Consider the following 25,607-nt stretch of genomic DNA (forward strand, 5'->3'; position numbering starts at 1 on the left):
ATAAGTCTTTTAAAAAAATCATGACTTTCAAGTTATAAATATATGTATGTACATATATAGATGCATTACTAGAAATTGTCAAATTTAATTTTCCTTGACATACTTTAGAATCTAGATTGTCTCAACAAATCACATAGATTTTACAATTTTATATATAGAAGGGTATTTCAAATCATTTGTGGAAAATCAAAATAAAAGATAAGTTTATCCTGGTGCAAAAAAATTGTGAACTTTTGATGTACTCCTGGATACTCTGGCTCTTTACCTACCCCATCTTCCCAAAATAAAAAACTAAGTAAAAGCCCACGAGAGTTTTTGATTACTTTGAACCCTAGCACTGAGAAAACATTACTTAAAATGCCAAAAGGCCCATAATTTCATAAAGTGTTTGAATGAGACTTTTTCTTTAAAAAATGTTATAAAGTACTCTATTTCACTTTAAAAACTGCGCATGGGGCAGGGGTTCATTGTTAAGTAGCCCATTAAGACACCCATGTCACACACATATCAGAGTACCCTGGCTCCAGTATCCTGCTGATGCACTCCCTGAGAGGCAGCAGTAATGGCTTGAGCAGTTGGGTTCCTGCTACACACCTGGTAAACCTGGATTGAGTTCCTGGCTTATGGCTGGGGACCCAGCTAGGGGCCATTGCAGTATCTGAGAAGTGAACCAGAGGATGGGAGCTATTTGTCTATGTATCTCTCTGCCTCTCAAATAAAACACTTTTAAAAATTAGGCATAAATACAACTACATTTGATTCTATACTTACCTGAAAATAAACATCAAGTATTAACTTTTTGGCAAAGACAGTAATAATTCTGACAAAAGCTGGATCAGGAGTGGAGGTGGAGGTGGGACTTAACATCTTCTACATTTCCATGTTTGGATTTTATGGCCCTAAAATAATTGTTTTGACGGCTCTTCAATTTTCACAAGGACCTCATATAAGCAAGGATTATGAAAATGCCCTTGAGGTTCAATGCACGATTGTCAATAGCCAAAAACAGCAATTCCTAAGAACCTTTCTCTTTTTTAAAAGAAGGAGTTAACATTGTTTTAAAATATTTATTCTTATTTATTTAAGGGGAGAGTCAGATATATATATAGAGAGAGAGAAGAGAGAGAGAGAGAGAGAGAGATACTATCTGCTGGTTCATTTCCCAAACCCTGCAGGAGCCAGGGCTGTGCTAAGCTGAAGCCAAGGATCAGGAATTCCATCTGGGTCTCCCATGTGAGTGGCAGGGACTCAGTAACTGAGCCATCATCTGCTGGCTCCCAAGTGTACCAGCAGGAAGCTGGATGGGAAGTGGAGGCAGAGACAGAGGCAGGACTCCATCCTAGGTACTCTGATGTGGCATGCAGCATCCCAAGTGGAGGCTTAACCTACCGTACACAACACCTGTTCCCAGAAGAATCTTTCTAATGTATATGTAAATATAGACTGTTCAGACTCAAACTGTCACTGTGATATACTTGTATGGACAAGTATATGCCACTGTCAGTAAAATTTTTTTTAATTATACATTTAAAGTTCTATTGGATTTCACTGCACCAGATCCCATCTAGGAACATCAAAATGACCACACTAAAGATGTATTCTTAGAACTGAGGGAGAATTATAGTTAATAATCAATCTCTTTTTACACTTCTTTCAACACTGACAAATATTCCTTCTGCTTAGCATTATAATAAAAAATTCTCACCAAGAACAGGAACGGAAGTCTTCTGTTGTTGGTAAGAGGCCATGATACTATTTGCAGTAGAACTGGGACCTAGAACCTAAATAGAAAGCAGACTGTATCAGCAAATGCCATCTTACACTTCTGATGACTGCAAAAGCCAAAGGTCATGTCTGGTGTAGCATCAAACACAGCAATTTTCTTTTTTCCTATGTGTTTTTAATTTTCCACCTTTTACAGTTTCGTCTCAGATGTCCATATCTCCTTTGTCCCAGAAGAACAAGAGGGAAGGGTAGGAAAATTAATCCTACAAAATGCTCTACCTTTTCCAAATGAGCAAGCCCCACCCCAAAGGGAGGGGGGACAGTACAAAAAGTTACAGAATACAGGGTATCTTACACGCAAGAGTTGTGGGAAATGCATATTTTACATCAAAACAAATATGTGCATCCTCTGGAGCAGAATGCAAACTCTGCACACATTGCCAAAGGTAAAACACAGGATCTCATAGGAATTTCATGCCTGCAGCAGCCTCTGGACATAGGCCAGGCCCTCTGGTTTGCTGTCACTCATCTTGGAATGTAGTCCCTCAGTCTCAGATGCAATACCATAAGCTCAAAAGCACTTCCAAGCCATCCTGAACATATACTAGGACATATGCCATATATTCCTTACCAAACCTAACCTACCAACCAAAACCACATTTTCCTCATCATTTTCCCTAAAAGAGTCATAAAATTGGTATTAGCAGTTAAGGGGGAAGGGATATGTAAGGGGAAGGCACACATAAGTTGTTAGCTTCACATTCACTACAGTTTTGAAGATAATGATTACATTTCTTCTAGCAAACACCTATTACAGCAAACTGAAGTGTTTGTGGGGTCCTGATTCTTATTTCTATGCTTTGTAAAGTACTTCAACTTAAGTTTCAAAACATTCCAGTGAGGCCGGTGCCGCGGCTCACTAGGCCAATCTTCCGCCTAGTGGCGCAGGCATACCAGGTTCTAGTCCCGGTCGGGGCGCCGGATTCTGTCCCGGTTGCCCCTCTTCCAGGCCAGCTCTCTGCTGTGGCCAGGGAGTGCAGTGGAGGATGGCCCAGGTGCTTGGGCCCTGCATCCCATGGGAGACCAGGAAAAAGCACGTGGCTCCTGGCTCCTGCCATCAGATCAGCGCGGTGCGCCGGCCGCAGCGCGCCGGCCGCGGCGGCCATTGGAGGGTGAACCAACGGCAAAGGAAGACCTTTCTCTCTGTCTCTCTCTCTCTCACTGTCCACTCTGCCTGTCAAAAAAAAAAAAAAAAAAAATTCCAGTGAAGCACAGTGGGGAAGAATTATCCTTATTTCAAAATAAGGAAATCAAGACCCAGGAGGCCTATGTTCTTCTAAGCAGAGTTGATCGCCATCCTCTCTCAGCTCTCAGCCTGCTCTTCTATACATTGCTCATGACTTAGGAGGCCTTACGAAACATTCCTCCTTGTCGGCTGGCTCCCTGCTATGCTCTGTTGGAAGAAGAAAAGGATTTGCTTGCTTCCGCCCCAACAGCAGCTGCTCATTGTGGTTTCCAATGATTTCTGTAAACTTGGAATCAGCCTCATCATGCCCTTTCAGAAATCTGAGGACCAGCTGGCTGTCACCCTCTTCCCAGAGGTTCCAGATGCAGCCCTGCAGGCTCCGGCATCCAAGTTTCTGACCTGTAAGTCACCGAGGTTTCTCTTTGTAGAGCTGCTTCCTAGACACTACTACTTCTGCATTCCTCCTCTGTAGCTCCCTTTCCCTTGAGTGCTCCATCACTTAACCAATGCATACACTACAGTTTTCCTTACTAGCCTGACGGATAGATCAGTTTTTCTGAATACAAATCAAAACTCTTAATGATAGATTTGAGGTAGGAGAGTGAACAGAGGAGCAAACAACAAGCAAAACAGATGACAATACATTAGAATTCTTCATGGGACACAAAGCTGATTCAGCCCTAAACATTAATAGCAAAGTTCATTGCAACAACACAGAAGTGACAAGTCACATTTTCCATAAAATAAAAGGAAAAACAATTTTCTGTGGTTCCTTTAAAGACTCTGATCCCATCCATGAGTTCCAAACCAGGTTAAGAAGGGCTGACACTTATACCCACTCCCTAACCCAACCTCATGGAAGGCCAGGGGTGGGTATCTGACTTTCCCATCTACTCCAGGACAACTGCTCCATCCAGAAGGGAAAAAGAAGAGCCCATTTAATCTACACCAAGATGTACCAGTTTCACTACAGGCATACAGAAAGTTCTACTGACAGCCCAAACACAAAACTAAGATAATTTAAGTATGGCATGTTATGTTTTAAGCACAGAAAGCATTTTGCTTGACTTCTATTGGGTTGTGTGAATATAAAACTTACAGGCATGGCTGAATTCTGCTGGTAGGTCAGAGTCCAAATTTCTGGAAGTGATCTTTCTACTAACTGCAGAGTGTCTTGAAAGGTCTTCTGTAACTCCCTTCCTTGCTCATCAAACTCAAAGAGGAAGAGTACCTTTAAAATACGGTAGACTTCATCTAAAGAGAAGAAATTTGAGAAAGCGGTAAGTTATGTTCCTAGCTCCCCTGCTTGAATCATACCATAGTTCCCTTTCAAAGCAAACACTTCTAATATCACATTACAGTTGCTTCTTCCCACATTTTCTTCTTTCTTTGGAAATGCTCATATAATTCAACACATCTACTGCAAAAGGAAAACAAACACATTGGGGCCAAGCTGGCAGCAGTGTCCTGCAATGTTCTAGTCCAGCATAGTGCTAATCTCTCACACGTCAGCTGGGTAGACGCCAAAGGAAGGAGGCTTCCAGGTGACTGGTTGAGAAGAGCTGCTTCCAGAACATGCACTGAAAGAACCCTTCCTGTTCAAAGTCTTTATCTTTCCCCAGATGGGAAACTGTGTTTTAACTATCTACTGAATTCTATCTGTGCTGTCCATTTACTGTTTGGGGTGGCCAGTACTGAGAATATACCTTTCAGCTTGTCAAGGCTCTGGACCACCTCAGTCAGAGCCTCCAAGAGGGCCAGATCCTCCAGCGGACTCCCTTCTTTGAGGCTGTGCTTCTTCCGCTCCGCTTTGCGACGGTTCTTGGAAGATCTCCTGTAGAGTCAGGGAGCTCTTTAAAAGGGGGTCCCCCTGTGACGCACTGACAAAAATGAATGTAGCTGCTGGGAAACTGGATGGTATTGGTATGGGGGATGGGATAAAATGGCATCACAGTGATAAAGCCACACATAAACGTGGGAGGGGTCTTACAAGCAGGAAATAATAAGGAAAACTCTAAAAAGGGATGTTTTGCTCCAAAGTTTTAATTGAAATACATAGTAAAATGAGGTTAGTTCTGGTAATAGGATGGAACAATGAACAGAAGAACAACCAATGCAAATTTTAATATAATAAGGTAAATAAATTTAAAGACAAAGATAAATTTAAAGAAGGTGGAAAAAGACATACTAGGTTAAAATCTGAATATAATGAAATATATATGAATCCCATGTTTTCCTGGCTCAGAGATCTTTCATTTTGTCATTTGTTTTGTTTGGGACTTTCTCTCCCCAACTTTTTTTTTAAAAAAAGGATTTATTTATTTATTTGAAAGGCAGAGTTACACAGAGAGGGAGAGAAAGAGAGAGGGAGGGAAAGAGGCAGAAAGAAAGAGAGAGAGAGACAGTTCTTCCATCTGCTAGTTCACTCCCCAAATGGCTGCAATGGCCAGGGCTAAGCCAGGCCAGAGCCAGGAGCTTCATCTGGGCCTTTCCTGTGGGTGGCAGAGGCCCAAGCACTTGGGCCATCTTCTGCTACTTTCCCAGGCCACTAGAAGGGAACCGGATCAGGGGCCAGTACTATGGCATAGCAGGTTAAAGTCCTGGCCTGCAGTGCCAGCATCCCATATGGGTGCTGGTTCAAGTCCAGGTTACTCCACTTCCAATCCAGCTCCCTGCTAATGCATCTGGGAGATCAGAGGAAGATGGCCCAAGTACTTGGGCCCCTGGACCCTCGTGGGAGACCTGGAAAGAAGCTCTGACTCCTGGCTTCAGATCGCCCACCTCAGGCCATTGTGGGCATTTGCGGAGTGAACCAACGGACAGAAGACCTCTCTCTCTCTCTCTGTGTTTCTACCTCTCTCTGCAACTCTTTCAAATAAACAAAAATAAATCCTTAAAAAAAAAAAAAAAAAAAAAAAGAAACAACCAAGAAGCAGCTAGAAAGGAGCTGGATCAGAAGTTGAGCAGCAAGGATACAAACCAGTGTCCATATGGGATGCATCTCAGGTGGTAGCTTTACCCAATAAGCAACAATGCTGCCCCTCTCTTTTTTTTTTTTTTTTTTATTTGTTTATTTTGAAAGAGTTACAGAGAGAGAGGAAGAGACAAAGAAACAGAGATCTTCCATCCACTAGTTCACTCCCCACATGGTTACAATTGCCAGTGCTAGGCCAGGGTAGAGCTAGGAATTTCTTCCACGTCTCCTCCCACAGGAGTGGCAGGGGCTCAGACACTTGGGCCATCCTCTGCTGCTTTCCCAGGCCATTAGCAGGGAGCTGGATCAGAAGTGGAGCAGCTGGGACAGGGACTGGTGCCCATATGGGATGCCAGCATCACAGGCAGTGGCTTTACCTGCTATGCCACAAGGCTGGTCTCTCTCCAACTCTTAGAAGTCCAGTTCTAGTTATCTTTCTTGCAATTTCTCATCATCTCATATAATGTCATAGACTCTTGCTATGAATTGCTAAAACATTGTTTAAATATATAATTTTGCATTATTTCATGTCTCCCAAACAAAATAAGTTCTTATAAATCAAATCTCTTTCAAAGTTGTTGGTAACTGTCACTGAACATAGCATACAGGTGTTCAGTAAATAGTTTTGCCAAATTGCTGAGTAAAAGTGTGATGATTTAATTTATATTTTAATTTCTTCCAATCATGATTTTGAACTGAAGAAACCTGAATCCTTTTTCTTCATCATTTCATTTTTTTGGTGCTACACATTATAGTCACTTAACATTTGCTCGATGAGTAAAATCAGATGTCATATAAATTGTGTACCCAACAGAAGAACCTCATGGGCACTGGGCAAGTACATATGTCACAAAGCTGTAGAAGGAAACATTTCAACATAAAGTCTAATGTTTCTGTGAGACTGGGAAAGTCCTCGCACAGCTTCCACATAGCTTTGAAGAATATCCTCCCCACTCCCACCTTACTGGCCTAGTAGAAAACCTTCCTTGCTTTTACTTTCCTCATTCACCCCAGGGATGGTCATTCTGATGAAAAAATAGGATACATACGCTGATATCCTGGAGTTGCTATGGGAGTATTTGCTACTCATCTCACTGCCACTCACAATACTGCTAGTTTCAGAGAAGAGGTCTGCCTCTTGACCATGGGGCATCTCATCATCTAGAAAAGAAGAACCAGATAACACCGGAAAACATTCTCTGTTAGCCTGGGTTCACCTTCAAGAGGTGAAGTGGATCACAGTCAACCGGAGCACATGAATGGTATCACAAAGTTATTCTCAAAATGAATGAGACAACACTGAAATAAAGTTCTTTTTATTATAAATCAGTAGTTTACTAAAGTTCTTTTTTGTTTTTGGAAACACAGAAACTTCTTTAGTGGAAGAGATATGGTCACTGCTCTGGTTGGATAAGGTAGGTGGGAAAGTCTAGCAGAAATCTTGTCCCGCAAAGCCTCCCCTAACACATATAAGCATAGCCATCCACGGCCCCCGAGAGCTTGAGTGACAGCCTCAGCCTTCCCCATGGGGTCAAGATTGTCAAATCACAGGGAACACCTAGCAGCTTGGACAATGGGTGGTACTGACTGACTTCCACCTCCCCACCAGGTATCAGAGGTCTTCGCACAGACACTCACCCAGATCCACCTGCTGTGCTCGCTCCTTGAGCTCTCGAACCACCAACAGACGTTCTTTATGGCGGCTGAATGTGGCTGTCTGAGACTCCAGAAACGCCATGTAATTTTTATAGGCTGGTAAGGCAGCAGGAAAAAGAATTTGAGCACAATGTTCAACCAAAGAGAAAAAACTAAGCAGGGAGGTACTGGATTAGAATTTAATAAAATGAAAGAGGTTATTATGTCTCTCAAATAAATGAGTGCTAATGAAATAAAGTTCAGATTCCAGATCTCAGTGTCATCAATATCATACAAGAACACTCTCAACTACCAAACTTGAAATCACCTGAATGGAGATTTGCTATCTAACCCAAGAAGACTGGCAAATAAATGTTGTGCACAGGAAGCTGTTAACAAAAATAGGAGGCAAATTACTTAAATGTTTCTTCCTAAGCATCTATTAAAATGCTCATGAACTAATAATGTCTGAAAATTATCATCCAAGAGAAAAACACACAAGAGGAAAAAGGCCCTAACAGAATATACAAAAACAACACGGGGGCTGGCACTATGACTTAGAAGGTCAAGTCTCCATCTGCAGTGTGCACATCCAGTTCCCATCTAACTCCCTGCTAATGGCTTGGGAAGGTAGTGGACAATGGCCCAAGTGCATGGGCCCCTGTCCCCACGTGGAAGACACAGAAGAACCTCCTGGCTTTGGTCGGCCCAGCTCCGGCCATTGCAGCCATTTGGGGAGTGAACCGGCAGACGGAAGACTTCTCTCTCTGTCTCTCCCGCTGTCTGTCTGTAACTCTGCCTCTCAAATAAATAAATCTTCAGAAATATATGTATAAACAAAATAATACTACCACCCAAGGATACATTTTACTCATAGGTATTAGTTTTATGCAGATGAATTATTTGCATGTTTCTAGGTCCTTTTTACTGGTGAAAATCCAAGTAAGAGCTGGCCAGGCAAACTGTTACAGGGTCAGGAAGGATGCTTTCAAAATCTAGTCATGGGGCTGGCGCTATGGCACAGAGGGTTAAAGCCTTGCCCTGAAGCACCAGCATCCCATATGGGCGCCGGTTCTAGTCCTGGCTGCTACTCTTCCAATCCAGCTCTCTGGTATGGCCTGGGAATGCAGTAGAAGATGGCCTAAGTCCTTGGGCCCCTGAACCCACGTGGGAGACCTGGAAGAATCTCCTGGCTTCGAATCATTGCGACCATCTGGGAAGTGAACCAGTGGATGGAAGAACTCTCTCTCTCTGTCTCTACATCTCTCTGTAACTCTGTATTTCAAATAAATAAAATAAATCTAAAAAAAAAATCTAGTCACTAGGCATACCAAAGGTGAATGACACAAAAATTATCTCACCAACACTTTTAATTACCACAGGAAAGCAGGATAATAAGAATGGGGAGGTGGATGTCAATTAACCTAAGAAAGGCTAGACACTACTTGCAGGATAGGCTTGTTTAAAAAGACAAAGGGGGGCCAGCACCGCGGCTCACTAGGTTAATCCTCCGCCTTGTGGCGCCAGCACACCAGGTTCTAGACCCGGTCGGGGCTCCGGATTCTGTCCCGGTTGCCCCTCTTCCAGGCCAGCTCTCTGCTGTGGCCAGGGAGTGCAGTGGAGGATGGCCCAAGTGCTTGGGCCCTGCACCCCATGGGAGACCAGGATAAGTACCTGGCTCCTGCCATCGGATCAGCGCGGTGCGCCGGCCGCAGCGCGCCGGCCACAGCGGCCATTGGAGGGTGAACCAACAGCAAAAGGAAGACCTTTCTCTCTGTCTCTCACTGTCCACTCTGCCTGTCAAAAAAAAAAAAAAGACAAAGGGGCAGGGGCAATGGTGTAGTGGTTAAGCCACCTTCTATAGCACTGGCATCTCATATGGGTGCCGATTCAAGTCCCAGCTGCTCCACTTCCAATCCAGCTCCTTGCTAATGGCCTGGAAAAAGCAGTGGAAGATGGCCCAAGTCTTTGGGCCCTGCCACCCATGTGGGAGGCCCAGATGAAGCTCCTGGCTCCTGGTTTCTGGCTTCAGATCAGCCCAACTCTGGCCACTGGGGCCATTGGGGAGTGAACTAACAGATGGAGGACCTCTCTCCCTCTCCCTCTCTCTCTATTACTCTGCCTTTGAAACAAATAAATAAATCTTTTTTTTTTTTTTAAGTCAAAGCTTAAAATCAACCCTCACTGCCTTAGATTTCTGTGAGTCAAATTGATGTTGTTTTTCACTTGTCTTTAAGGGTACACAGTGACAAGACTATTCTAGAACTGCTAAAACTCAGCTGTTCTCTAGAAAACATAAACTTCGTTTGTGAGAGTTCTGATTTCTTTCTTTACTATTCTCAAGATTTTCAAACATACACAAAAGTTGTAATAACTCAATGAACACAAATACGTTTCAAAGTTTTACCAACTGTAAACATTTTTGCCATATTATTTCCTGTTTCTCTGTGAACACAGGCACAAACACATTCATGGTTACTATTGTGAAACCTTTTAGGAGTAAGTTGTAGATGTGATGCTTCACTCCTAAGTACTTCAGCATTTCTCTCTTAAGATTAATAAGGATATCTTCTTCTATAACCATATTACGTAAGTGCAGGAAACTAACCATTGATAGAATAGTATTATCTAATATAGTTGTATAATCAAGTTTACCAACTATTCCCAAATACAGATTCTTTTTTTCCCCCACTGTGCAACCTGCTTCAGTGCCAGTGGTGTAGAGGCGCAGGGGACAGGCACTGGTTCAGAGACCCAGTTGGCTCTAACAAAGGATACTAGGAAAGGGCAGGAGGACAAGCCCACGCTTTACAAAGACTCTGAAATGAATTTTATGTCTCTAACATTAAAATCTCTTGTGTGTTACTATTTAACAAGTTTTTTAAAACAATATTTTTTAAATTTCTGATTGAGTCCACACAATATATTAAGAAATGCAGTAACAGAAGGACTGCTCTCCCATTTATCTCTCTTCTAACTTCTCCAAATACTGATATAAAAACAAATGAGGAATTCTAAATATAACCCTCACCTTCTAAAATGGAAGGCTTTATGTTGGTTTCTATAATATCCAGTCTGTTGTATTTGTATACCTAAAAGGAAAAACACAATAATTTTAGGCAGGAAAATGTCTAGTCACTGGCAAGTTAAGATACATGAAAAGAGGGGCCAGCATTATGGTGTAGTAGGTTAAGCAATCACCCACGATGCTGGCATCCCACACAGGCACTACTTTGAGTGCCAGCTGCTCCACTTCCAATCTAGCTCTGCTAACATGCCTAGGAAAGCAGCAGAAGATGGCCCAAGTACCTAGACCCCTGCCACCCACACGGGAGTCTCAGATAAAGTTCCAGGATCCTGGCTTTGGCCTGGCCCAGCCCTATTGCAGCCATTGGGGAGTGAACCAGAGAATGGAAGATCTCTCTCAGTTTCTCCCTTTCTCTCTTCACCCTGCCTTTCAAACAAATAATCTTTAAAAGAAGAAGAATCTTTTGAAAAATACTTGAAAAGAAATGGGTCCGTTTCAGGGGTGAGCAGTATTATTTTCCTGAGGAGCAGGCCTCCTATAAGGTGCCCAAGGAAATTTACCTCAGTAAACAACAGTAATATTTCATATATAGAGAATTCAAAACATTATCAAATATAATATTTTTAAAATGGGTTTAAAAGCACCCTTAGACAAGAAATCTAAACTGTTTCTACTTAATTTCATTCACCTCTGAAGATAGGAGATTCCAGTTGATTTGGTCTCTGTTGCAATCTCTCTCTGCTTAGCATCCAACATATGGAGGATTTTAAAAATTCTCTTACCAGCCTCAGTGCCTCTTCCCAGGCAGCTCCTTCTAACAGCAAGAGAACAGCTTCTTCATAATCCTGACAAGGGAATAGCAAGGAAGACACCAGGTGAGTGTCGGATGCCATCAGAACCAAGGGCAAACCTGGTCACAGGACTGCTCCACTCTCCCTGGCAGCCCTTGCAGTCCCAGTTCTCAGCATGGTGCCTGGGCCAGTCTCCATGCTCCATAAATACTGGTACAAAGACAAGGGAGAGGAGTTTCTCCTGGAAATAATGACGAAACACAAGTACCACCTCTCTGCATTCCTGGGCGGCAAGACCAAAAGGACTATTAGAAATGCCCACCCCTCCACTTCACCTAGTGGGACTCGGCAGGTGCAGGTGGGCTCCAGAACGGCTAATACGATTACACACTGAAAAGGGGTAGACAAACAGTAATCTTCTCAACATGTTCGGTTTTTTAAAATACATTTTGGCCGGCGCCGCGGCTCACTAGGCTAATCCTCCGCCTAGCGGCGCCGGCACACCGGGTTCTAGTCCCGGTCGGGGCGCCGGATTCTGTCCCGGTTGCCCCTCTTCCAGGCCAGCCCTCTGCTGTGGCCCGGGAGTGCAGTGGAGGATGGCCCAGGTGCTTGGGCCCTGCACCCCATGGGAGACCAGGAAAAGCACCTGGCTCCTGGCTCCTGCCATCGGATCGGTGCGGTGCGCCGGCCGCAGCGCGCCGGCCGCGGCGGCCATTGGAGGGTGAACCAACGGCAAAGGAAGACCTTTCTCTCTGTCTCTCTCTCTCACTGTCCACTCTGCCTGTCAAAAAAAAAAAAAAATACATTTTTCTAACTTATTTTGAAAAACTTCAAAGCTACAGAAAACTGGAAAATGACTGTAATAAGTTCTGTATATTCCAAAGTTCTTAAGGTTTTTTTTAATAAATATATACATTTTTATTTTTCCTTACTTGAGAGGCAGAGAGAAAGAGATATCAATGTTACATTTGCTGGTTCACTCCCCAAGTGCCCCCAACAGCCAGGGCTGGGCCAGGCTGAAGCTAGAGCCTAGAATTCCACCTGGGCCTCCCACATGGGTAGCAGGAATTCAGGTACTTGGGCCATTGTCTGATGTCTCCCAGGCTCATTAGCAGGAAGCTGAATCAGAAGTAGAGTAGACAGAACTTAAATGAGGCATCCCAATATGGGACATGAGCATTCTAAGCAGAAGCTTAACCTGCTATACCTGCTATACTACAATATCTGCCAATCTTCAGTTTTGATGCTGTGCCTTTATCAGGAAAATATTTTTTGTTCCCCAACATGTAATTACTAAATATAGTGATAAATCATATAGAATGTAACACATTTTAAAAAGATGAAACTCATAACAGAGTAAATCAAAGGGGCCAGTGCTGTGCATAGTAGGTTGGACCGCCACCTGTGGTGCCAGCATCCCATATGGGCGCAAGTTCAAGTCCCATCTGCTCCACTTCCCATCCAGCTCCCTGCTAATGTGGCTGGAAAAGTGCTTGGGCCCCTGCACCCACATGGGAGACGCAGATGAAGCTCCTGTGTCCTGGCTTCAGATTGGCCCAGCTCTGGTCATTGTGGCCATTTGGGGAGTGAACCAGCAGATGGAAGATTTCTCGGTCTCTCCCTTTCTTTCTGTACTCTGCCTTTCAAAAAAAAATATAGATAAATCTTAAAAAAAAAAAAAAAAGCATGGCCGGCACCGCGGCTCACTAGGCTAATCCTCCACCTTGCGGCACCGGCACACAGGGTTCTAGTCCCGGTCCGGACGCCGGATTCTGTCCCAGTTGCCCCTCTTCCAGGCCAGCTCTCTGCTGTGGCCAGGGAGTGCAGTGGAGGATGGCCCAAGTGCTTGGGCCCTGCACCCCATGGGAGACCAGGATAAGTACCTGGCTCCTGCCATCGGATCAGCACGGTGCGCTGGCTGCAGCGTGCCGGCTGCGTCAGCCATTGGAGGGTGAACCAACGGCAAAGGAAGACCTTTCTCTCTGTCTCTCTCTCTCGCTGTCCACTCTGCCTGTCAAAAAAAAAAAAAAAAAAAAAAAAAGCAAATCAAAGCCTATCTCACAGAATATTATTTTATTTTGGTTAAAACTCCCTTCTCATACACACACACACACACACACACACACACACATACGTGCATGCTTACACAGAGAAAACCCTGGAAAGATATATAATATGAAGCTAAAAATATCAAACTTGGAGTATCAGGAATAAGGTGCTTTCATGTTCTTGTCTTTCAGTATTTTAAACGATCTACAATATGCATATACTACTATAAATACGTTATTAAGAGGCTTCCATAGCCTTGGCATCTCATGACAAAAGCCTCGGGTGATTACTGACTCCATAAACAAGAGTGTCAATTGCTAAATCAACAACGGGAGTCACTGTGCACCTGCTCCCCATGTAGGACCTCTGTCCTTAATGTGTTGTACTATGCAAATTAACGGTAAAACTACTACTCAAACAGTACTCTATATTTTGTGTGTCTGTGTGTGTGCTGTCTGTTGAAATCTTTACTTAGTATATAAAAATAATTGAAAATGAATCCTGATGAAGAATGGGATGGGAGAGGGAGTGGGAGATGGGATGGTTGCAGGTGAGAGGGAGGTTATGGGGGGAAAAAGCAGCTATAATTCAAAAGTTGTACTTTGGAAATTTATATTTATTAAATAAAAGTTGAAAAAATGTTATTTTTTAATTAAAGATTTAATAAAAGTAAATATTTTATTCCCATACCCCAAATCACAAAGGAACACAGTAGAATGTGCTGCCTGACCTGTAGAGTATGAGTGAGTGTGTGTATCACTGAGGCAAAATTCACATAACACTGACTTGGTCACTTTATACAACTGCTGGTACTTAATGTATTTCTAATGTTGTGGTCTCCTTACTTTCAGAAGTTTTCAGTACCCCAGGGTGGACGTTGTGGTGCAGCAAGGTAAGCCACTACTTGGGATGCCTGGTCTGAGTCCTGACTTTTCTGCTTCCAATATAACTTTGTTACTGCATTCTGGGAGGCAGTAGAATGATGGCTAAAGTACCTGGGCCCCTGCCAACTGTGGGAGACCCGGATGAAATTCTGGGCTCCTGTCTTTGGCCTGGTCCTGCTCTGACTGCTGCAGGCATTTGAAAAGCCAAATAGCAGATTGAAGATCTCTGTCATTCTACTTTTCAAGTAGATAAATAAATATATATATATTTTTAGGCATAAAAGATACTTGATAAAAACAAAATAATGAAAATATATATATATTTTTAAAAAAAGGACTAAAGTTTTCCCATGTCCCATATACTTCATATGCACTGATGAATCACTCCCCATTTCCCACTCCCAGCATTCCCCTGGTAACCTCTAATCTGCTGTCTCTGGATTTGCCTATTCTGGATGCATCTCATCAAAGGAACCAAGCAATAGTGACCTTTGGTGTCTGACTTCTTTCACTTAGCCTAATGTTTTGAGGGTTCCTCCAACTTGCAGCACATATCAGTTCTTCATTCTGAGTAGTATTTCATTTTATATACAGACCAGTTTGTTTACCCATTCATCCATGGAGGGGCATCTGGGTTGTCTGCCCCTCTGGCTACCATGAAGCATGCTGTTATAAACAGACATGTACCAGTGTCTTTTGTGGACATGTTTTTACTTCTCTTGAATGTATGTATCTAGGGAGTTAACTGCTGGGTCACATGTTAACTGCTTAATTTCAAAGAGTTTCCAAACTGTTTTCCCCAGAGAATGCATAATTTTATACTCTCTCCAGCAATGTATGAAGGTTCTTATTTCTTTAAACCTTGTCATCATTTATTTTCCTTTTTTGTTTTTTTTTTTTAATTGTGGTAAACTAAACAAATAAAATCTACCATCTTAATCATTTTTAAGAATACAGTTTCATAAATGTTAAGAAAATTCACGATTGGCCAACCATCTCCAGATGGTTGATTTACTCTTTTCATCTTACAAAATTGAAACTGTATCTTCATTAAAAAACAGACAATCCCACTCTTGCAATATTAAGTAATAGTTTGTTGTGGTCTTGGTTTGCATTTCCTTAATGACCAATGATGTTGAACATCTTTTCAAGTGCTTGCTGACAATCTATCTTTGGAAAAATAACTATTCAATTCTCCCCTTATTTTAAAATTAGTTTATTTGGTTTTTTGTTACTGGGTTATAGGAGTTCTTTTTACAAGTATATCCTGGATATAAGACCTTATCAGATATATAATTTGCTAATGTTTTCTCCCATTCTATAACTTGGCTTTTCATATTCTCAATCATGTCCTTGATACACAGAAGTTTTTAATCTTTATGAAATCCAATTTACTGATTATTTTTCTTTTGCTGCTTTTTTTGTAATAAGTCTCAGACTCCTCTGCCAAATCCAGCGTTATGAAGATTTAGTCCTATGATTTTCACAGTTTTACAACTTAACTATTTCCAGCTTCTCTTAAAAAAAAAAGAGAAGAAATATGACATGCTGGAGTCACTTTTAAATCTCCTTAAATATTAACCAATTCGCCGTGGCGCACTAGGTTAATCCTCCACTTGCGGCGCCGGCATCCCATATGGGCGCCGGTTCTAGTCCAGCTCTCTGCTGTGGCCTGGGAAAGCAGAAGATGGCCCAAGTCCTTGGGACCCTGCACTCACATGGGAGACCAGGAAGAAGCACCTGGCTCCTGGCTTCAGATCAGCGCAGCTCCAGCCGTTGTGGCCATTTGGAGATTGAACCAACGGAGGGAAGACCTTTCTCTCTCTCTCTCTTTTTATTTATTTATTTATTTATTTTTTTATTATTTGACAAATAGAGCTAGACAGGGAGAGAGAGACAGAAAGAAAGGTCTTCCCTCTGCTGGTTCACCCCCCAAATGGCCGCCATGGCCGGAGCTACGCAGATCCGAAGCCAGGAGCCAGGTGCCTCTCCCTGGTCTCCCATGCAGGCGCAGGCGCCCAAGCACCTGGGCCATCCTCCACTGCCTTCCCAGGCCACAGCAGAGAGCATACAGAATTCAAATGCCATGAACTTTAGCAAAAAGGACCAGAGAGCAGAAAGTATAACTTGTAAGGTTCTTACACTATATACGAAGTGGTACACGATTACTTAAAGGGAGGCTGTGATAAATTAATGATTTTTATTGTCAATCCTACAGCAAGCACTAAAATATTAAAACAAAAAGTATAGATAAACCAAGCACAGGATAAAATGGATTTATGAAGAATACTAAACCCAAGAGAAGGCAAGGAAAAATAACCCAAAAAACAAAGGATCAATTAGATAGAAAACAATCAGCAAGATGGCAGACTTAATCCAACTAAATTGGGGGTGGGTGTTTGGTTTAGCGGTTATGATGCCACTTGGGGAGTGCCAGTGCCAATACCCAGCTCCTCTACTTCTGTCTGACCTAGCTTCCTGCTAAAGTGAACCTAATCTAGTTAACATTTACAGAAAACTCTACCCAATAACAATCTACTTCATGTTCTTTTAAGTATACACACAACATTCTCTAAAACAGACAATATTTTGGGCTGCACAGAAAGATGACTGAATTAACAAAAATTATGCTTTCTAATCACTACAGAATTAAAGTAGAAATTAGTATCAGAAACATGGCTGGACAATCTCCAAGTATCTGCAAGTTAAGCAATCTGCTTTGAAATAACCCAGAGTCAATGAAGAAATCACAAGGGAAATTAGAAAATGAAGACACTACATGTTAGACTTCATGGGATATAACCATAACAGTGCTTGAGGGAAATTATAGCATTAAATGATTTGAGAAAAAGTCTCAAATCAATTACTTTAAGCCATCACTTTATGAAAAACTAGGAAAATAAAAAACAAATTTAACACAAAGCAAGCATGAAGTGGGAAAAATAAACAGAGATTAATGAAACACAATGAAATAGCTGATTCTTTTAGTTATTTATTTTTAAAGATTTCTTTAATTTGAAAGTTACCAAGGGGAGGGAGAGAGGGGGATGGGGGAGAGGAGGAGTGAGAGGAGGAGATAGAGGGGGAGAGAGAGAGATAGAGAGATAGAGAGAGAGATCTTCCATCTCTGGTTCAATTCCCAAATGGCTGTAACAGCTGGGACTGGGCCAGATTACAGCCAAGAGCCAGAACTCCATCTGGGTCTCCCAGATGGGTGGCAGGGGCCAAAGTACTTGGGCCATCTTCCTCTGCCTTCCCAGACACCTTAGTAGGGAGCTGGATTGGAAGTCAAGCAGCTGGGACTCGAACTGGCATTCCTATGGGAGCCAGCATTGCAGGCAGTGATTTAACCCACTGTGCCACAACGCAGGCTCCACCTCACTCTTTTAAAACACAACAAACAAACAAAAAACAACAAAACTGATAAATCTTTAGCCAGACTGATCGTAACAAAAGACACAAATAACCAGTATCTGGAATGAAAGACAGGCCATCATTCAAGATCCTATTGAATAATAACATGGTAACAACACTATAAACAATTTTATACCAGGAAGTCTGACAACTTAAATGAAATGGACTGATTTTTTTGGGAAGATATAAACTACCACAGCCCATTCCAGAAGAAATGTCTAACTTGAATAGGCTTTTGTATACTAATAATAGAATTCATAGTGCAAACCTTTCAACACAGAAAACTCCAGGCCCAGATGGTTTTAATGGTAAATTCTACTAAATATTTAAGGAAAATATCATAACAAGCTCAGCTGAGCTGGGAGAGAGAGAGGAGCTGCCAAGACTTGTAGGAGCTGATTAAACAAGTCAAAAATAAAAGAGTTAAGCCTTTAGTAACTGCATTGGTACAAGCAAGAGGCTAAAACCACACTAAGTGCCAACTCCCTCTGTTTCATTCTTCCCAAAGGAAAAACACCAGGAGAGGATCTGGTGGATCAATACAAACATGTATCACTGCTAAAGAAGCCTACAACATAACTCCAGCAGTTCTATGGGCCTTGGGAGTGGCCATGGGGCTTCGCAGTGGAAACGCTAGGAGCAGAAAAGTATTGGGTAGTAAGAGAATAGAAAAATGTCTTCAAGGCTTCTCACCCCCCTCATCCCCACCCATAGACAGGCCTCAGCAGAGGTGTCTGAATTGGACTTAGCCAAAGGCCTCAGATAAAAAAATTTAGAAATAAAAGTGCCATGGCTACGAATGCAACTACATGAAGGGCAAGACCTACAAGTGGGAGTGAATCCTTGACCACAACTCACTTAAAACCTGTAATGCACTTGAGAAAGCAGCAGAAGATGGCCCAAAAGATTGGTACTCTGCCAACCCCATGGAAAACCAGGATGGAATTCAGGGCTTCTGGCTTTGGCATGGCCCAGGCCAGGCTGTTACAGATCTCCCCCCTGCCCTCTGTTCCTCTGCCTTTCAAATAAATCTTTATCAAGAAGCAGAAGCAGCAGCAGCAGCAGCAGCAGCCACCAGCGCACTGGCAGTACCCCAAATCTGGTGAGGGGAGGCCAGCTTTTCCCCATGAGGCGTCCCAGGTGAAGTCTGCAACTGTTTTGGGTCAGGCTTGAAAAAACGACACATAGGTTTGTAACCAAGAGCTGAACTCCTCACTTCAATTCCACACAAACTTTTAGGAAAAGAGGAACAGGAACATTTCCCCTCTGTTGAGGGCACCATTATTCTAATACCAAACCTGGTGGAAAACTAACGATGACATAAGGAAACTTCAAATCCTCATTAACACAAACATGAAAGTCCTCAAGAAAATTTTAGCAAACCCAATCCACCAATACAGAAAAAAACATAACACATGATGATCAAGGATATAACCCTGGGGGCAAGCACTGTGACACAGCAGGTAAAGCTACCACCCATAATGCTGGCATCCCAAATGGGTTCATATCCTGGCTGCTTCATTTCCCATCCAGCTCCCTGCTAATGGCCTGGGAAAAGCAGTGGAAAATGGTCCAAGTGTTTGGGCCCCTGCCACCATGTGGGAGTCCCAGTGAAGCCCCTGGCTCCTGACTTCAGCCTGGCACAGTCCTGGATGCTGCCACCATCTGGGGAGTGAACCCGCAGATGGAAGATATCTCTATCTCTCCCTCTCTATAACCCCGACTTTCAAAATAAATAAGTATATCTTTAAAAAAAGAAAAAAGAGTATAATCCAGGGTTGCAAAGGAGGTTTCATAATTGTAAATCAATCAATATAATTTACTATATCACTAGTCTAAAAACAAAACAAAAAAATACAGTTAAAATGTATTTGACAAATTCCAACAACATTTGTGGTTTAAAAAAAAACAGAACAAAACAAAACTCTTGGAACCAGGAATAGAAAGATTTCTTCAACTAAGCAGGCAGTGAGTTGCACATTTTTCTGTAAAAGGCTAGACAAAAAATATTTTAGGCTTTGTGAGTTATACCCTCTCTGTCAGAACTCCTCAACTGTGTGCTGCTGTGTAAAAGCAGCTACTGACAATATGTAATCAAGTGGGCATGGCTGTGCTGTCCAATAAAACTATTTACAAACACAGGCAGCAGGCTAGGTTTGCCACAGGTATTTAACCAACCCCTGCAATAGAGAGAATGAATAGTAATAATAAAATTAAAAATGATACTTCACGATAAAAGATGACTGAATTTTGCCCCTAATATCAGGGAAATGGCAAGGATATCCACTTTTACCACTCCTACTCAACACTATACCAGAAGTCCTAGCAATGAAATAAAAGAGAAATATATATATATATATATATATATATATGAATTAGAAAGATTTAAAATTATTCATAGAAACCATGTTTACTAATGTAAAAATCCCTACAGAGTCTATCCAAAAGCTTGTTTAAAAAAAAAAAAATTGGGAAGTGGACCAGCAGATGGAAGACCTCTCTTTCTGCCTCTCCTTCTCTGTGTAACTTTTTTTAAAAAAAGATTTATTTATTTTATTTGAAAGGCAGTTAGAGCCGGTGCCGCGGCTCACTAGGCTAATCCTCCACCTTGCGGCGCCGGCAGACCAGGTTCTAGTCCCGGTTGGGGCACTGGATTCTGTCCCGGTTGCCCCTCTTCCAGGTCAGCTCTCTGCTGTGGCCAGGGAGTGCAGTGGAGGATGGCCCAAGTGCTTGGGCCCTGCATCCCATGGGAGACCAGGAGAAGTATCTGGCTCCTGCCATCAGATCAGCACGGTGCGCCGGCTGCAGCGCACCGACTGCGGTGGCCATTGGAGGGTGAACCAACAGCAAAGGAAGACCTTTCTCTCTGTCTCTCTCTCTCACTGTCCCCTCTGCCTGTCAAAAAAAAAAAAAAAAAGAAGAAGAAGAAAAAAAAAGAAAGGCAGTTAGAGAGAGGGACAGGCAGGGAAAGAGAGATGTCTATCTACTGGTTTACTCCCCAATGGCCTCAATAGCTGGGGCTCAGCCAGGCCAAAACCAGGATCCCAAAACTCCACCCAGGTCTCCCATGTGAGTGGCAGAGGCCCAAGCACCTTTGCCATTTTCCATTGTTTTCCCAGGAGCACTAGCAGGGAGCTGGATGGAAAGTAAAGCAGCTGGGACTTGAACCAATGCTCATTTGGAATGCCGGTGTCAAAGGCAGCAGCTTAACCTGCTGTACCACAAAACCAGTGCTGCAAAAGCTTCTTGAACTAATAAATGAGTTTAGCAAAGCTTTAGTATACAAAGGGATATACCAAAAACAAAAACACCTATCCCAACTATATTTCTATACACTCCTAATAAAACATTGGAAAAACTAATTAAACTTTGAGATGACTCTAGCCCAATTCCTTAACTGCAGATTTGTGAGACTCTGAGTCAGAGGCCACTAAGCCCTGCCCAGATTCCTGATCCATAGACATGGCAAGATAACAGGTGTTTGTTGTTTTAAGTTGCTAAGTTTTCCAGTAAATTGTTATGTAGCTACAGGTAATACACCAGTGCTGGGAGCACAGAAGTACCTAAAGCACTCTTTCACTGGTGGGAACACAAAATGGTGCAGCCATTGCAGGAGTTCTGCAGCCTTGTGAAGGTAAACCTCCACTTACCATGTGACCTCACCCTCCCACTCCTTCCACAGAGACTAGTTGTTGCTTTACTCATAATAAGCCAAAGTGAAAATAATACAAATGTACATCAACTGGTGAGTAGATCAACAAACTAAGACGGATCCATACGAGGTGCTACTCAGCAGCAAAGAAGAAACTACAGATATAAGCGCACACAGGTGAGTCTCAAAGGCATCACAGGAGTGCAAGGAGCCAGACTAAAGAGTACACATTTGTTTATATGGTTCTATTCATATAAAATCCTAAATATCAGTGGTTGCCAGAGGCTGGAAGTGGCAGAAGAAGATGGATTGCAAAGCAGAAAGCAAAGAATTTTTCTGGAGTGTTACAAATGTTCCATATCATGAGGGGGTGACAGTGTGGCTTACATGGCTGTAGACATTTGTCAAAACTCAGACAATTCATCACTTAAAACTGGTGATTGAACTTTATTAGATGTAAAGTATATCACAATATTAACTTCATGAGTTAATATTTTGTAAATTTAAAAAAAAGATGGTGGCAAATTATCCATTTAATTGACTTGGTGAGATACTGTTCCACCTCAACTTTTCTATCCTTGTAGGCATGTTTTGTTCATTGATATTTTCAATGCAATCACTCAGCATATTTTCTTTCCAAGCTCTAATGATAACAATTTCAGTTATATTCTTTCACTTATTACACTCAGATATTTTAAAAATAGTTATGTCAAGAAATGCAGCCACCAGCAATTGTAACCAACATTCTCTCATCAAAGGTCAAAGCTCTACAAGGCAGTAATCCCTGATGTCAACTATGTACATGAATCCTGTTAGTCTGTGGCCTGTGTCAGTAAATCCTTATTACTTTCATAACAAATACTACAATTATATCAAAAGCTCATATGGGTACTTATCTTTATAATCCATGGTATAACTGGAACCTATCAAGCTTGCCGGAGACAATAGCAATATTTCCCATGGAGAGAACAGGAATAAAAGCCAAAGAATATCCACAAGTTCAATTACTTTGTTTCCTAACTGTCCTTTCTCACTGTTTCTACTTGTACAAAGACAACTACCTTGAGATTTATTCTAGTACTTTCTATCAAGGTTAAACCACTACTATATACTATCATGGACCTCTTGTGTTTTCAACCTTCATGGAACTTACACTTATGAGTACTCTTTATCTGAAATTCTGGGAACCAGAAGTATTTTGGATTTTTGCATAGTTTGGACTACTTGCATATACATAATGAGACAGATACCTTCAGGAAGAGACTCAAGGTTAAACAAGAAATTAATCTACATTTCATATACTTATGCACCTAGCGTGAAGGTTAATTTTATACAATTACTTTTAGTGTGCCTGAATTTTGACTGCAACCTGTCTCATAAGGTCTCAAGTGAGGTTTTTCACTTGTGGCATTGTGTTATCACTCAAAAAGTTTTGGATTTTGGAACTCTATGAATTTGGAATTAAGGATGATCAACCTGTATTTAGATGTGTTGAATTTAAATTTCTGTCAAGGCAGCAAGAAGAAAGATATTCAGGGCCAGTACTATCTCTGGACTTTACAATGTCCTTTAATCTTTATGATGAAGGTACAACTGGGAAGTCCTTTTTGGCAGATTGGAGAGTTTTATGAAGGAGGAACCAAGCTTACCTGGGTGTACTGTTCCAGAACAATGGCTGCATCACTGTGCTTCCTCTGCTCAGCTAGCTTTCCTGCAAAGAACAGGCATTTGACAACAAAGTTAAACAGATTCGCTGGCCAAAGTGCCTCTTCCATATGTCTTTATTATGCAGCAAACTATATAACCCATGAGTTTCTGTGAGGGGAATAGATCGTATCTTAAATGACAGAATGTAAATTTAGCAGATTAGAAAAATCACAAATAATCAAGACTAGCTTTGAAAAATGCTTCCAAAGGCTTAGAGATGCAAAACCGACCTCACTAATCCACCTATTTCTGTTACAGAAAAAGCTGCTGTTTCTTTGGTTGAGCACTAGATGGAGGTAGTTGGCTTATGTTTGGGGTCATGCAGTGTCTTCAAATTCTAGAATCACTCTCATCCCAGGTGAGATAAACATACTATGAGAGGCACACAGAACACAAGGCTTGGAAAGGAGCTGACAGATTGTTGCCTCCCATTTCATGCTCACTCACATTATCACTAAAAAAAATAGATAGTCATCTCCACTGTTTCAAGTTATGTTTTCTGTCTTTTGCTGATTGTGCAAAACTGTCTAAGTTACATGTGCGCTCACAGTGCCTCCATTGGGTAACATTACCCCAAAATCTTTGATCATTTCCCCTTCCACCTTCCTGCTTAACATGTAAGAGAACCTGGTATAGTTCATCATAAGACCTGGTAAACAGCAACACTAAGAGTCGTAAAGAATACTAAGGAGTTAACAGAGCCCAAGAACAGAGCTAGATGGGATAAACATCCAAGAACATAAGTTTCTTTTTTCTTTTAAAGATGTAATTGAAAGGTTGAGTGACAGAGGGAGGACACACAACAGAGAAAGAACAAGAGAGAGAGAGTGCGCGCGCGAGAGAGCGAGAGCGAGAGAGATCTTCCATCTACTGGTTCACTCCCCAAATGGCCTCAACAACTGGAGCTGGGCCAGGCTGAAGCCAGGATCCTGAACTCCGGCTGGTTCTCCCATGTGGCTGACAGAGGCACAAGTACTTGGGTCATTTTCTACTGCTTTGCCGGGTACATTAGCAGGGAGCAGGATTGGAAGCAGAGCAGCCAGAACTTGAATAGGTGCTCCACTATGGGATGCAAGGAGAAGCTTAATGCACTGGCCACAACACTGGCCCCTAAGAACTTAAGTTGCTAATGCAGAAGTAACAGAGACAGAATGAATAATTAATAGGCCTTAATATGAAATACTCAACATTAAATAGAACTTGAGGATTATAGAAGAGTCTACAGATCTAATAACCAGAAAAAGAAATGCAATAATCTCAAAATTTTTATAATCCCAAGGAAAAAGGAATTACATGAATAACACAGGAGAACATGAACATAAATTCAACATGCTACAATCTGGAATTTTTTTTCAGGAGTGCTTCTTTTGTTTTTTGAGACCAAACAGTATTTATAAAGACTTTAAAACAAAATGTTATGGTCTGTCTCATGTTCAAACCCCAGCTCCTACTACGGTTCACTCCCCATTGTGAGGTATAAAGAAAATGGAAACTTAATCCAACTCTGGTGTTTAGAGGTGGGGCCGTTGGAAGGCAATTAGATGAGATGAGGTTTATCAGAGTGGATCTCCATGACTGAATACTGGTGGCTTTGTAAGAAGCCACACAAGTGGCTGCCTGCACCATGTATACTCCATCTCTCACCAAGTGATGCCCCATGCTGCTTCAGGACTCTGACAGCAAGATGGCTATCATCAGATGCACACTCTCAACCTCAGACCAGGACCAAAATAGACCTCTTTTCTTTATCACTTGCCCAGTCTGTGATACTGTTACTAGCAACAGAAAACGGACTAGGACAAAAAAGGTAAAGGGGAAAGTCTATCGGTCATTTTTTACTTCAAAGTACTGCTGAGAAGGCAGGGTCCTACTCTTCTCTTCTATAGGCATCCTTACTCTCTTCCAATCTGAGAAATCAGAACCACAGCCTTGCCTGTGGTTCAGGCAATCTCTAGGCCTTGAAGCAACAGAACTGTCTGCTTTACACTGCTGGTGTATGTGGCCTTTTCTACCACCTAATGCCCACAGCTGTTACTGTTTCCAACAATCTGTGGTCTAAGAAGATTCATCTTGAGGCCAGCCCTGTGGTGCAGTGCCAGCATACGTGCCGATTCAGGTTCCAGCTACTCCATTTCCAATCCAGCTCCCTCTTGATGCACCTAGCAAAGCAGCAAAAGATGGACCAAGTGTTTAGGCCCCTGCACCTACATGGGAGACCCAGATGAAGCTCCTGGCTCCTAGCTTTGGCCTGAAACAGCCCTGGTTGTTGCAGTCATTTGAGGAGTGAATCAGCAAATAAAAGATCTCTCTGTATCCCTCTAAATCTGCCTTTCAAATAAAAAAAAAGAGGGAGATTCATCTTTATCTTTTGACAGAGCACATGGCCCCAGCTAAACAGTGTTTAGTGTGACCACATGACATACATTCAGCGACTGAAATGAAACAGAAGTGACTGTTTAACTTCCAGGTAGTTTCTAAACTAATGGTAAGTATTTTCTCATG

At 42.1% G+C, this 25,607-nt stretch overlaps 1 protein-coding gene across 2 annotated transcripts in view; it reads right to left on the bottom strand.

Moving 5' to 3' along the window:
- ELP1 (elongator acetyltransferase complex subunit 1) overlaps positions 1-25,607 on the bottom strand; it is a 74,838-nt gene that overhangs the window by 1,670 nt on the left and 47,561 nt on the right. For both annotated transcript variants that reach the window (XM_051842674.3, NM_001082655.1), the window contains 8 exon segments: positions 23,048-23,109; positions 11,391-11,453; positions 10,612-10,672; positions 7,584-7,697; positions 6,995-7,106; positions 4,678-4,805; positions 4,071-4,225; positions 1,706-1,781 (listed from right to left, as the gene is read on the bottom strand). In XM_051842674.3, the coding sequence (XP_051698634.2) occupies positions 1,706-1,781; positions 4,071-4,225; positions 4,678-4,805; positions 6,995-7,106; positions 7,584-7,697; positions 10,612-10,672; positions 11,391-11,453; positions 23,048-23,109 (771 nt within the window).

This window comes from Oryctolagus cuniculus, chromosome 1 (assembly GCF_051225735.1).
Source record: "Oryctolagus cuniculus isolate XC-2025 breed Fujian yellow rabbit chromosome 1, ASM5122573v1, whole genome shotgun sequence".
NCBI lineage: Eukaryota > Metazoa > Chordata > Mammalia > Lagomorpha > Leporidae > Oryctolagus > Oryctolagus cuniculus.